This window comes from Lactuca virosa, chromosome 6, assembly GCF_052849685.1.
Source record: "Lactuca virosa cultivar CGN04683 chromosome 6, Lactuca_virosa_CGN04683_v6, whole genome shotgun sequence".
Taxonomy (NCBI): Eukaryota; Viridiplantae; Streptophyta; class Magnoliopsida; order Asterales; family Asteraceae; genus Lactuca; species Lactuca virosa.
Genome location: NC_136431.1, coordinates 182,664,910 through 182,679,620, shown reverse-complemented (window position 1 = coordinate 182,679,620; position 14,711 = coordinate 182,664,910). Strand labels below are relative to the sequence as shown.

The window sequence follows — 14,711 nt, the reverse complement described above, 5'->3', positions numbered from 1 at the left end:
CAAGACTCCAACCGAAATCCGCCACTTAATCAAGAACATGGCTGAAGATTCTAAGCATTCAAGTCATGATGAAGAATGGTACACAGATGCACCCCGAGGTGTAAAGGAAGTCCAAACTCCTCAAATTGAAGCTCAATTGTCCGAGCTTACAAAAATGGTCATGATGCTAGCTAAAGACAAGGGTGTGCAGCCCACACCCCGCCCTTGTGGTATTTGCACTCAAGTAGGGCACCCAACCGACATGTGCCCTCAACTTCAAGATGAGGATTATGAAGAAGCAAAAGCCATGGGAGGCTTTTCTGGGTCAAATCAAAAGGGATATGAGCAGCCACGGGGTGATCAAAGATGGAACAACAATCAATGTTGGGGAGGATATCAATATGGAAGTTATCAACCAAGTCAACCACATCAATACCAACAAAGACCACCGTTTCCATCACAGAACTTCCAGCGAAGGCAGCCACAACACCCTCCTCAACAAGTGGGTTCATCAAATATGTTCTTAGAGGACATAGAGAAATGTTTGGCAACTAGTACACAAACTTTCCAACAAGAGACAAAAGCAAGTATAAAGAACTTAGAGCAACAAGTTTCACAGCTTGCTATTTCTGTAAGCAAACTAGAATCTCAAGGAAAGTTGCCCGCCCAAACTGAAACGAACCCAAGGCACAACGTGTGTGCCATCACTTTGAGAGGCGGAAAGAGCTATGATGGTCCAAAAGTGTCGGTTGATCAAGAAGAAGAAGAAATAGTGGTCGAAAAGGCAACAAAAGAAGAAAAGAAGGAAGATAAAACAACCGCAAAGAAGCCCTTCGTCACTGAGCCTAAAGTCACACCTGCTCCATTCCCTCAACGATTAAAGAGCACGAAGAAAGAACGGGAGGAGAGTGAGATTATGCAAATGTTCCAGAAAGTTCACATTAACATCCCCCTTTTAGATGCTATTACACAGATTCCTAGATATGCTAAGTTTCTTAAGGAACTTTGCACATCTAAAAAAAAGCTTAAAGGAAATCAAACTGTAAAAGTAGGGGAAAACATTTCAACCGTGTTACAAAAACGGCTACCAAAAAAATGCAAGGACCCGGGTGTTTTCACGGTTCCTTGTAAAATGGGTAACCTTTTTGTACCACGCGCCATGCTAGACCTTGGAGCATCAATTAATGTCTTACCCTATTCAAGCTATAAGACAATGGGAATTGGACCTTTATCAAAAACCGGAGTTATTATTCAACTTGTCGACCGGTCTTTGGTACACCCAAAAGGTGTATTGGAGGACGTGTTAGTGCAAGTTAATGAACTTGTATTTCCTGCTGACTTTTATGTTTTGGATATGGGTGATGACAACACCCTACAATCGAGCTCCATCCTTTTGGGTAGACCTTTTCTTAAAACTTCTAAAACAAAAATTGATGTCTACAACGGAACTTTAAGTATGGAATTTGATGGTGAAGTTATCAACTTCAATGTTCATGAAGGGAAAAAGGTTCCTTCTGATGTTCAATCTGTTAATTTTGTGAATATGATCCAGCCATTGGCTGAAAAGAGCTTAAACTCGACTAACCATGATTTTATGGAGTTAGTCTTTTCACAAAAATTAGATAGGGAGAAAGCCAAAGAACTTGCAAAGGAGTGCGGTATAAATGAGGAGGTGCTGGAGATTTAGAAGTTCAAGGATGATAAGCACATGCGGATTGATGGAAGAGAAGTAGAATTACCTACTACCAAAGCCAAATTTCTTCCCCCGGTGGAACAAGCACAAGATTCGGGAGCAAAAACTCCACCGGACCCTTTAAAGAATATACATGTCAAAAAGGAGAGCACTCAACCAGTCATCAACTCAAATAAACTGTTAAAGAAGGAAAAGAAGGAGTTGATAACCCTGCTGAATAAATACCAAAAAAGGACTGAGTGGACAATCTCCGATATTAAGGGTTTAAGGCCTTTTTGGTTTGAGCGTAAAAAGAAAGCCAAAGGAAGGTTGAATGTTCCATTGAAGGAGGTGGCGAGAAGGTTGATGTGTTGGAGAGGTCCACATACTTAGAACGAAGCATATCAAGGGGCCAAGTCGAGCCAACGACTTAAAACAAGGGCGGCTAACCGGGAGGCAACCCGGGGGTATTTTTGTCTTTTTCTTCAAAACATTTTCGTTTCTTTGAAGTTTTTAGTTTTTAATGTTCCAAATGTGTTGCAACATGTTTTTATACCTAGAAAAGGAATCTCGGGCTCCAAAAATATTTCACGGATAGCTTGGGGAAGATGAAGAGGAGGTTCTCACCATAATTGCAAGGCTCCAAGAACGATTTGGTAAATTCTTTCCATATCTTTAATCGTTCATATTTTGCTTAAAAATTCAATTGGTGTGCATTTGTGACTATTTTGGACTCTTACCCGACCCGACTATCATCCCCCACCACCTTCCAATGATTAGATAGGTTGTTCCGCCCTCTCCAAGCATCGGGGACGATGCTTATATTCAAGCTTGGGGAGGGGTAGAGTTGTACATTAGGATCACCTCCATGCATTAAATTTCCAAAAAAAAAAATTAAAAAAAAAAGATTTTTTCGTTTATGTTCTTAGTTTCCATTTTTTTCTTCCTAGTTTCTTTAAAAAAAACAAAAATAAAACATCTCCATGCATTTCATTAAAAAAAAGATTTAATACGAGATGAGACAATCTTTACATACGATAGCTCCATGAAGTGGGAAAACGGGAAATCAAATGAAAAACAAAATACCCAAAGCGACCGGATAGTTACCGGAAGTGTAGAATCAGCTGTCATAACTAGGGGACCCAAACACCGTAATTCGAGACCCCAGCCTTAGATAATAAAAAAATGGCATACCGAAACGTTTTTGTGGGCGGTAATAACAGCTTTAGGATGATTTGCTTCTGAATGTTTAAAAAGAATATTTATCGGCAACTCTGGACCCACAGAACACGTACCTATTTGTTGACACGCGTTACCCTCGCGGTAACAGAGAGCTTAAGTATCAGATCCACACAGTCAAGAAGGAAGAAAGGGTACAACTGTCATATTTAGTACCCAAATTAGAATTTCAAGTACTTAATCGAAGAAACTTTCAGAAATTCAAAAGTTGATTGAAGAATTCAAAGCTCAAAATGAAGATACAAATCCAAGTTCAATCAAAATCAAAAGCCATCTCAAAGTCAAATCTGGCGAATGAAGAACTGTGTGATATGATACTTGTGGCTCTCGAAAAAGTGAAAGTATAGGAACTGGGCCCCTTCGGGTGGGCTCACTGTTTCAGCGAAAGTTGATTCGCCGTGACGGGTTCTTAAGGATGCGTCGATTCTGATTCTTGACCATCTAGTCTTAAGGACATGAGATCCCGAACTGTGTTATTTTCGCTCGCAAAAGCTAACTAAGGTATGAAGTTTAAATAAAACTATAGTTGGATTATTGGATTACACCGTTTCGTGGTCTTCCTCACTTTGGGAGTCTGTGATATGTGGAAGGTAGAAGGATGGTCGCCTAGGTATTAATGATTGGAGCCCCATTGATGTAAAGTCTGATCATATATATCCATATTTATATAAATAAATAAAAAGATTACTTGTGTTCTTAAATTTTTCTTTGGTTCATTTTTGTTCCTTAAGTATCTTTTGTACATATGTTTCTTTTTCATGGTTTTCATTGCATGCATTCATTCTTAGCTTTTAGGATCTTTTTGTCCCCATTCGTTCTATGTTTCTTTTTGCCATCTAGAAATCGTCCTGTTTGTCTGGTTCTTGCTCTTTCTTGAGGACAAGAAAGGTCTAAGCTTGGGGAGATTTGTTAGGTGCAATTTGTGCACCTTTTTGCACACCTTTTAGTCCCATTTCATGCATCTATTTAGCATAATTGTTCTTCCTTTTTCTTGCATTTCATCATATTCATGTTAGTCTCTAGAACAACCTTATTTGCACACTTTCATGTCTTTTTCAGGTAAACCGGAGCTTGGAATGCGCTTTGGGAGGTGCGGGGAAGCATTGGTGAAGATTTCGGGATGATCGGGCGAAGAACGAAAAAGATGGAAAAATCAAGTTTGGATTCGGAGTCAGAGGGGTACACGGGACGTGTTGGATTTACACTGCAAAATCAACACGGGCCGTGTTGACCAAAATGGGAGCTGTTGACCATGCTGAACATGGGCTGTGTCAGTTTAGTGTAAATCAACACGGGCCGTGTCGGATGCTGAACACGAGCCGTGTCAGTTTAGCCTATTTTAACACGGGCCGTGTTCAACCCAAAAACCAACTTTTGGCAGTTTTTCCTATCTTTCATATTACGGGTTGAGGGCCATTTTGAGATAGACACAACATATCAGAGCATATTTTGAGAAGGGAATTCGAAGGTTATTGCAAGGGACCGATCAATAATCATTTGGAAACACTATTTCTAGCATTTTGTAAGTTGTAATCACACATTTTTCCATCTTTTGTTCTTGTGATTTGTTCTTAGTCATGTGTGGCTAAGAAACCCTAGTTTCTAGTTCTTGTTCAAAACATGTTGATTGCTTGACTTGAAGCATATGATTTGATGTTTTATTTGTGATTCTATTATAGTGATTATGTTCTTGTTTAAACTAGAATCCTTAAATTTGATTTGTGTTTGATTGGCCACTTTCATGAATTGAATTTTTGTGTAGTTAATTAACTTTTAGGGCACTTAATCGTTCTATAAAGTTAATGGTTGGTAACAAACAATAAGTTTTATTATTGTAGAACATTTATCACATGTTTTCACACTTCCGAGCGTATGAGAAGAAATGAACATTGTTGGGAAGCTTGTACAAAACTTAATGCAGTTTTTCAATACAATCTAAGAGCGTGTTTAGGTTGAATTAGTAAAGTTAGGTGTAGTCAAAGAGCGTGTTTTGGTTAGATAATTTGGCAAGCGAGAGGTATTAGAGCGTGTTAATATCTTTCAGTACCAACTTAGAATAGTAATCACATATTACATCAAGTCATAATCAGGTTAAATGACAACATTGAGAACTAGAACTGGAAGCACTTTTACAACTTGTTTACAAATCTATTTCATTTTCTGCATGTTTCAAAGTTGATTTTTATTTTCATTATTTGACTTTTGCAAACAAATCCCCCTTTGTAACCAAAGTACCTTGCGCAAAGAGGTATAGACTTTTATCCCGTGTCTCTGTGGTTCGACCTTGCTTGCCTTGTTCTACCCTTTTAGTGCATTAAAGCAGTGTATTGGGAGTCTGTTGTACCCCTTTATTTGTTGGGTTTGACACGCCTAACAGATTCTGGGATATGTTTTATTGTGATGACATTTGATACACATGAGAGTTTGAGAATATTATATGAGTTTTATTATGTTTGAAAAATGAAAAATTGTTTTAAAATTTACGTCGTTACAAGTTGGTATCAGAGCCTTGGTTTGAGGGATTCGGATGCACCTTCGGGCGTATCTGAACTCAAACTGAGGATTTGAGAAAGAAAAATTTTCATAAAGGAAACAATTTTTCTAAAGTAGTAAAAGATTTTTGAGAAAAGCAGAACGGAGCAGTGTGTTCGATCAGCCAGCGCCCGAACAGTGATTTCCCAAAATACCCTTACATTATGTGTTATGAGATATTATGTGATATGCTATGCATGCTAGAGTAGGCTAGGTATTCATATCTAGGACTAGAGTGGTCAGATTTGTGATGCCTTAGTCTAGGAAGTTACTGCTACTATGAGTTACTTCGAGAGTGAGTAGGTAGCAGCGAGGAGCTTGTGGGTGGTCTACTGGAGGGTAGCCTTTGTTCAGCGAGATATAGTGTACTTGTGATCTGGGATCCTAGGAGGAGGACTTGGGGTGAATACCGATGCATTGTGGAAGGTAGTATAGGGCCCGTACTACTGGAAACACCGGATCAGTGAGCAGTCCAAGTAAGAATCCTTAGGGTACTAAAGAAGGAGTAGGGTTGAGTTATCGAGTGCGAGTATACTCGAGCGAGTCTCTGATTTCTTTTGTGTTGTGTTTCAGAGACATTATGATGGGTACGCGCTACACTCCAGAGAGCAGCGGTGTTAGCGATGATGAGATTCGCAGGATGACTCATGATGAGGTGGCGGCAGCCATTCGAGCTGAGATACCAGAGATGTTCGGGTCTATCAAGACCACGCTGATTGAGACATTTGACGAGCGGTATGCTGCTCTTACCGATGCTGCTGTTGTTGCGGCCACCGCAGCCGTTGCCGCCGCTAGGCCACAGGGGGATGACTCGTTGCTGTACCGGGATTTGAGCAACACGAAGCCACCAGAGTTTGATGGGACTCAGGATCCGATAGCTGCGATGAGATGGATCTCTGACATTGAGGGATGCTTCTACACATTTTCTTGTCCGGAGCATCTGAGAGTACGGTTTGCGTTGAACCAGCCTCGCTTGGGAGAGAATGACTGGTTGAAGTTTGTGACGGTAGACTTTAGTCCTGCAGAGATTATAGCGGTGACCTGGGAGAGGTTCACCACCATGTTCCGAGATGAGTATGTTCCCCCGGTGGAGAGGGAACGGTTGGCGCAGGAGTTCTTATCCCTCAAGCAGGGGACGGAGTCCGTGACTGTGATTACACGGATGTTTCATGAAAAGGCGTTGTTTTGCCCTGAGCACGTGTCTACCGAGCAGGCACGTATGAGCCGATATCTGAGCATACTGAGGAGGGACATTCGTGAGTTCGTGGCGAACTCGACATACCGGACATTTGCCGAGCTCCAGGCGAATGCCCGGAAGAGGGAGATTGAGCTAGAGACTCAGGCCAGGGAGGAGGCCGAGTCTCAGAGGAGGGATAGGCTACCGGTACAGTCTCAGCCGACAGCCTTGCGGGCAAAGCCCGCTGATTCGAGATCTGGAGGTCCGAAGGGCCGCACTTGCGGGAAATGCGGCAAGAGCCATGAGGGGGTGCGCATAGTGGGTGTGTGCTACAAGTGTGGCAAGGAGGGCCATTTCGCGAGGGATTGCCCCAAGGGGTTTGCAGTTTGCTTTCACTGCAACCAGACTGGTAATCGGAAGGCCGAATGCCCACAGCTACTTCAGGGATCAGCACAGGGATCTGCACCTGCTGCTAGAGCTACCGAGGTCCGGCCAGCGAAGGCCGAGGCACCGAAGGCTCGCGGGAGAGCCTTTCAGTTGACAGCGGAAGAGGTCCGCGCAGCGCCCGATGTCATGGCTAGTATGTATTCTTTTATTTACTTATACTGAGTTTGAGATATTGTGCTTATACTGTGGTATGCATAGGTACTTTTCTTGTGAGTTATGTACCTGCTTTGGTGTTATTTGACTCGTGTGCGAGTCGATCTTTCGTGTCATTAGCGTTTAGCCAGCACATCAGTATCCGATGAGAGGTGTTGAGTCGACCTCTACGAGTTTCTATAGCTGACGAGTGAGCGATTTATGCTACTGATGTGATTTGAGGATGTGTACTCAAGATTTTCGGTGTTGAGTTCCCGATAGAACTGGTACCAATTGCGATGGGGCATGTCTGTGTCATCGTGGGCATGGACTGGTTGAGCCGATTTGGAGCTGTTATAGACTGTAAGCGACAGTTGGTGACCATACGAGACCCTAGTGGGGGAGTACTTACGGTTTATGGCGAGGGTACCAGATCTGGGTCAGCATTTTGTTCGGCTACCAGAGCGAGACAGAGTCTACAGCAGGGCTGTAGAGGGATTGTAGCCTATGTGATGGATACACAAGTTGCCGCAGAGAGGCCGAGTTCTGTCAGTGAGGTACCGATAGTGCGAGAGTTTCCGGATGTTTTCCCCGAGGAGTTGCCGGGTGTGCCTCCTGAGAGGCAGGTGGAGTTCCGCATCGATTTGGTTCCGGGGGCAGCGCCTATTGCCAAGGCACCCTATCGCCTTGCACCACCGGAGATGCAGGAGTTATCCTTGCAGCTTCAGGAGCTGTTGGGGAAGGGATTCATCCGACCGAGTAGCTCGCTGTGGGGAGCTCTGATCCTTTTTGTAAAGAAAAAGGATGGTTCATACCGGATGTGCATTGATTACCGGGAGTTGAACAGATTAACGGCCAAGAACCGTTATCCATTACCGAGGATCGACGATCTGTTCGATCAGTTGTAGGGTGCATCTTAGTTTTCCAAGATAGACTTGAGGTCTGGATACCACCAGGTGAGGGTGCGTGATGAGGATATCCAGAAGACGGCGTTTAGGACTCGTTATGGGGATTACGAGTTTGTGGTGATGCCTTTTGGGCTCACCAATGCACCAGCGGCGTTCATGGACCTCATGAGGAGCAGCATGAGGAGCACCTGAGGAGCAGTCTTGGATCGATCGGTGATTGTGTTCATCGATGATATTCTAGTGTATTCGAGATCCAGAGAGCAGCATGAGGAGCACCTGAGGGAGATCCTTAGAGTATTGAGATCGGAGAGGCTTTATGCCAAATTCTCCAAGTGTGATTTCTGGTTACGAGAGGTCCAGTTCTTGGGACATCTCGTTAATCAGAATGGGATATTGGTCGATCCGGCCAAGATTGACGCTGTGATGAGTTGGGAGGTGCCGAGATCCCCCACCGAGATCAGGAGTTTTGTGGAGTTGGCCGGCTACTATCGGAGATTTATCCGAGATTTCTCCAAGATTGCCGTTCCCCTCACCAGATTGACCCGGAAGGGTGTTGCTTTTATTTGGGGTCCCGAGCAGCAGACTTCGTTTGAGACTCTTCGCCAGAGATTATGCGAAGCCCCGGTGTTAGCCCTTCTGGTGGGAATGGAGGATTTCGTGGTGTATTGTGATGCGTCTATATCGGGGTTGGGTACGGTGCTTATGCAGAGAGGGCACGTGATAGCATATGCATCAAGACAGTTGAAGCCTCATGAGGCGAGGTATCCCACCCACGATTTGGAGTTGGGGGCAGTGGTCTTCGCCCTCAAGATATGGCGCCATTATTTGTATGGGGTTCGGTGTACCATATGCACGGACCACAAGAGTTTGAAGTATCTGATGGATCAGCCCAACCTGAATATGCGTCAGAGGAGATGGTTGGATGTGGTAAAGGATTACGAGTGTGAGATCCTGTACCACCCGGGCAAGGCTAACGTGGTAGCCGATGCTCTGAGCTGTAGGGCGGAGAGTGCCCCGATTCGAGATATATGTATGAGGATGACGGTGATGACTCCGGTGTTGGATACTATTCGAGAGGCCCAGGCAGAGGCTGTGAGACCGGAGAACCGCAAGAGGGAGCCGGTGATTGGACAGGTGTCCGAGTTTATGACAGATAGACGAGGGCTTATGACCTTTCGTGGTCGGATTTGGGTGTCGTATACGGGCGGGGCACATAGCACTCTGTTGGAGGAGGCGCATAGATCGAGATTTTCGATCCATCCCGGGGCCACTAAGATGTATTTGGACCTGAAGAGAGACTACTGGTATCCCTGTATGAAGAGGGATGTTGCATGGGTAGTAGAGAGCTGCTTGACCTGTCGTCGGGTTAAGGCCGAGCACCAACGTCCGCTTGGCAAGTTGCAGCCATTAGAGGTTCCCCAGTAGAAGTGGGAACAGATTTCTAAGGATTTTATCACCAAATTGCCGAGGACCGCGAGGGGTGTTGATGCAATTTGGGTGATTGTGGACCGGCTGACGAAGAGCGCTCACTTCCTTGCTATCAGTGAGAGCTCTTCTGCGGAAAGGCTGGCAGAGACATATGTAAGAGAGGCGGTGTCGCGGCATGGAGTGTCGATCTCGATTGTGTCAGACCGAGATGTACGTTTCACTTCCAGGTTCTGGAAGAAGTTCCATGAGGAGTTAGGTACGAGATTGCACTTCAGTACTGCTTACCACCCACAGAAGGATGGCCAGAGTGAGCGAACGATATAGACACTCGAGGACATGCTTCGGGCATGTGTTATGGACTTCGGCGGAAGTTGGGACACATACCTACCTTTGGCTGAGTTTTCTTACAACAACAGCAACCATTCAAGTATTGGTATGCCTCCCTTTGAGCTTTTATATGGGAGGAGGTGTCGGACCCCCATCTGTTGGGGAGAGGTTGGGCAGCGAGTGATGGGTAGCACTGAGATAGTGCTTAAGACGACTGAGCAGATACATCAGGTCAGACAGAGGTTACTGACAGCCTAGAGCCGCCAGAAGAGTTATGCGGATAGGCGGCGATCTGAGCTCGAGTTCCAGGTTGGAGATTTCGTACTCCTGAATGTATCTCCTTGGAAAGGAGTGATCCGATTCAGGAAGAGGGGAAAGCTGGGGCCCCGATACATTGGTCCGTTCAGGGTAACCGCGAGAGTGGGTAAGGTAGCATACCGTCTGGAGCTACCCGAGGAGTTGAGTCAGATCCATGATACCTTCCACGTATACCAGTTGAGGAAGTGTATAGCCGATGATACGGCGGTAGTGCCGCTAGAGGATATTCAGGTGGATACGAGTTTGAATTACATTGAGAGGCCGATCGCGATCTTGGATCGGAAGATCAAGGTTCTGAGGAACAAAGAGGTGCCCCTGGTTCAGGTCCAGTGGCAACATCGGAGAGGGTCCGAGCTGACTTGGGAGCCGGAGACGGAGATGCGGGAGCAGCATCCAGAGTTGTTTGCAGAGTGAGACTTCGAGGGCGAAGTCTGATTCTAGTGGGGGAGAATTGTAACATCCGGATTTCCAGGTATCATAATTTAAGTATTTATTTTGAGTTAAGAAGAAGGGACTCGACGAGTTGACGCCTAAACTCGTCGAGTAGAATCGCGACTGATGACTCGGATTAATGAATGGACTCGACGAGTCGGCGAGTCGACTCGACGAGTCCGCGCTGTGGACAGAAACCCTAATTCTTTGGGCATGTGCCCTATTTAAGGGTCCTTATGGCCCTCATTGCGGCCACACACCCACTTGAGAAACCCTAACGAACCAGAGATCATAGAGAGTGAGGGAATGAGCTAATTACATCACCTTTAGTGCATTCTTGCAAGAAGGAAGGAGGGGATTCAAGCTAGGCTGATTGAGCAGCTCAGACCTTCTATTACTTCATCAAAGGTTGTTGTTTGAGGTACGAATCCATGCCTATTTTCGTGTATTTAGTAGATCTCATGAATCTAGGGTTTCTTTGCCCCTTCTTTAGTTGGAATATGGGGCATGTGGAGTCCCATTGAGGAATAGACTTTAGATCTGGACCTTGAGAGGTCCAGAGAGCCCCAATCATCTAGCTTTATGCAGTCCCATAAGAGTTTTGAGTCTAGGTGTCCATTTTAAGAGCTATTTCATCAAATAGAGCCATATGTGCGATGCATGAACATAAAGTTCAGACCTTTACGTGATTTTTGGGTGTTAGAAGGTCAGATCTATAAGATAGAGAAACAGATCTGACCTCAGAAGGTCATTTGAGCATTTCCATGGAGGAAACTCGCCGAGTCCATGAGAGGACTCGACGAGTCGGATTATGTTGCACCACGATTCGTGATCGGTGGTAACCCGTCGAGAGAAAGGCTAACTCGACGAGTTGAGTGAGGACTTAGGAGGATTCAGAGGACACGCATGGACTCACCGAGTCACCCTAGTGCACTCGACGAGTCTGGTCAAAGTTGGACCGTTGACTGGAAGTTGACTTTCGTTGACTTTTAGGGTTTGGTCAACATTTGGACGTTTGGATCATTGGAAGGGTAAAATGGTCTTTTCCCCTTCTGAGAGATTATAGGAAGGGATTAGTCTAGCCTATGAGAATCCTTGTTAATTAGAAGTAAATTACTTTATGTGATTAGGCGGAGGCTAGATCAGTACTTCGAGTTCGAGACTTTCCGAGATTACCTGAGGTGAGTCTTCTCACTATACATTGCCTAGAGTGGTACTTATGTGCAGACCGGAGGGTCTTATGTGTTATGTGTATGATTGAGATTATGTGCATTGTGTTATATGTATGCTATATGTTATATAGACCGGACCGGAGGGTCCAATGACTTACGAGGCCAGAGGGTCCTCGATTAGACCGGACCAGAGGGTCCAACGATTTAGACCGGGCTGGAGGGTCCAACGAACTAGACCGGACCGAAGGGTCCAACAAGCTACGGGACTGGAGGGTCCCGCTGAGACACACCGACCGGAGGGTCGTACCGAGTTATAGCCTTGAGTGGCATATGTGTTGTATGTGGTATTCTGGGGATCTCACTAAGCATTTATGCTTACCGTATTATGTGACATATGTTTCAGGTACCAATGAGGATCGCGGGAAGGCGCCAACATGATTTGTACACGCTGGCAGAGGACTATGTTTTGAGATTCTGGGATATGTTTTATTGTGATGACATTTGATACATATGAGAGTTTGAGAATATTGTTGGATATAGTGTCTAAGTCCATAACTTTATTTGGTATGTACTTGACCCGACCCGGCATGGTCCATTTGGGTTGCATGGCATTGCAATACTTGGATAGACTAAATGAGAGAATAAGGCACTTATGATTATTAATATATTATAAGTTCTAATATATTAATAATAGTATTATTTAATTAGTATTGATCAAGTATTAATCTAGGATTAATTTGGTGATCAAAGTGAGACTAATTAAATATATAGGGTTGATTATGAAAATAATCAATTCTTTTATGGTGGATTAATGATCCATAGTTTATGGGTTATGGATGTAACCAAATGGAGCTCCATGGATGGTCCATGGGAGTTACAAATCCATGGGTCATGGGAAATCAAGAGTCATGACAATTAAGGGCATTCATGTGTAAACCCTAATTGTGACAACACTATAAAAGGAACCCTATAGCTAGCAAAAAGTGGAGCTAGTGGACATAGTGTTACTAGAGAGGGCATAACCAATTTTGAGTGCTAGAAGTATTCTCTCAAGTTATTCCAAGTCTTGTGGTGTTGTGTGAAGCATTTGAGGCACAACATTTGGGGTGCTAGGCTCACAAAGTCTTGAAGGAATCCAAGCAACAACAAGGTATGTATTTCTACTAGTTTTATGTTTTATGTAATCCCCATGCCATGCTAGTTAGGAAATAACCTTGAAAAAGTAATTTGCATGTATATAGAGAAAACATAGATTCAAGGTTATTAGGGTTGCATGTACACTTAGGAAGTGTTAGAATGCTCAAAACCCATCAGTGGTATCAGAGCCTAGGACTGTTTTCTGTATACTTGATGCAAAACTGCTTAAAAATCGAAAATTCTGCATTCTGACGACTAGACTCGCCGAGTCCATGAACAAATTCATCCTACTCGGCGAGTAGAATAATGCACTCGGCGAGTAGGAGCGTGCTGGGCAGTTTTTTTCGAGTTTTGTTGCTGGAAATGGATTAAGATCATTATCCCAATCTGTTTTGGACTTGTAAAATCTGTTTTTCAAAATGATAATGATTATGTTAACCCATTTTACATGGCTTTTATCAATTTTCAAGTATTGTATATAGTTATATGATTTCTTGAAATTGCTTAATATGAATTTGTGTTCTTATGAGTTTTTAGAAGATCATAGGAATTATGTGTAACCACCATGTGTGTTTAATTCATGATCTTAATGGCTATGATGGTGTCCATAACTTGTCCTCAAGTTATGGATAACCAAAAGTCACTTCTTTTAATTATGATTAAAGAACTAAAGAGGTTTCATAAAATGAAGAGTCTTCATTTTTATGAACCATTAAAACTCATAAGTTACAAATTGAAGAGACTTGGAATAGTTTCAAATCTTGCCCTCAAGTTTTGGAATTTGAAAAGTCTTATACTTTAATACTTTAATTCCAAATTAAACCTTAGATTTTTAAAAAGGTTTAAAAATCAACACTTATACTATTATTATAATTTTATTATATAGATATGTATAAGAATATGTCATTCTTACCGTTAGTAGGCCTCATTCACGAAGCCGGTCTATAAGGGGGGTATAAGGTTGTTGCCTATAAAATGGTGACTTAATGGGTGTCCACTCTCACCCACCGCTTCCTTGATCGGTGGAGGGTCGTTAGCCGAACGGGTAGGATACGACTTTAAATACTCGTTAAAAGTATAATGAATTATAAAGTAACTATACATTATAAATTCCCAATCTTAGTTACTTTAGGAAAATGTGAAATTGGTGCTAGCCCATAAAATTACACTTTGTACCTTACCAAGTCGTTAGTGGAGCGTGTGTGGTTAACCGGCACACTAACATGGACTAGTAAGAGTGGCAAAGGGTAACTTGACTTTATTATAGATCGGTGGAGCATGTGTGGTTAACCGGCACATCGATTAGGTAATATTGTTGAGGGTACCAAGTCAATTTGTATGGTTATTCACACCTTGTTTGTGATCCTCGGCATCCCAGTCACAAACTTGAGAGGGCACAATCGAGATTCAAACATGCCATTGAAAAGTTCAATGTATCTCAAAAGATCTAGGAGTTTCAAAACCAATAAAACCTAATAATAAAATATTTCGTTCTTATGGTGGAAATTGGTAAATCGTCATTTACCTACCTTCAAATATTTTATAGTATGGATTACGGCATCCCTCTTCCAACTATAAATAGTTTGTTGGATCCTAGCCTTAATATTTCATTTGGGTGAATTATTAAGGATTCCTAATCTAATGAAACTTGTCTTTCTTTCCTTTCAGATGTCTTCCAACAATGCTTCTGGCTCAAACCCAACAGGCTCCTTTTCCCTTATGAACTTGTGTGGTAAGGTCATCTTTGATGGATCCAATTTCAATGAATGGATCAGAAACATCAGAATGATTACCCGCTACGAGGACAAAGA

General features: G+C 43.3%; 1 protein-coding gene across 1 annotated transcript; it reads left to right on the top strand.

The window, feature by feature from the left end:
- The first annotated feature begins 154 nt into the window (after positions 1-154).
- Positions 155-1,666, top strand: LOC145122136 (uncharacterized). Its single transcript, XM_079057792.1, has 3 exons — positions 155-751; positions 953-1,376; positions 1,479-1,666. Exons 1-3 carry the CDS (start codon positions 155-157, stop codon positions 1,664-1,666), a joined length of 1,209 nt encoding a protein of 402 aa, XP_078913918.1.
- The last annotated feature ends 13,045 nt before the right edge of the window (positions 1,667-14,711 follow it).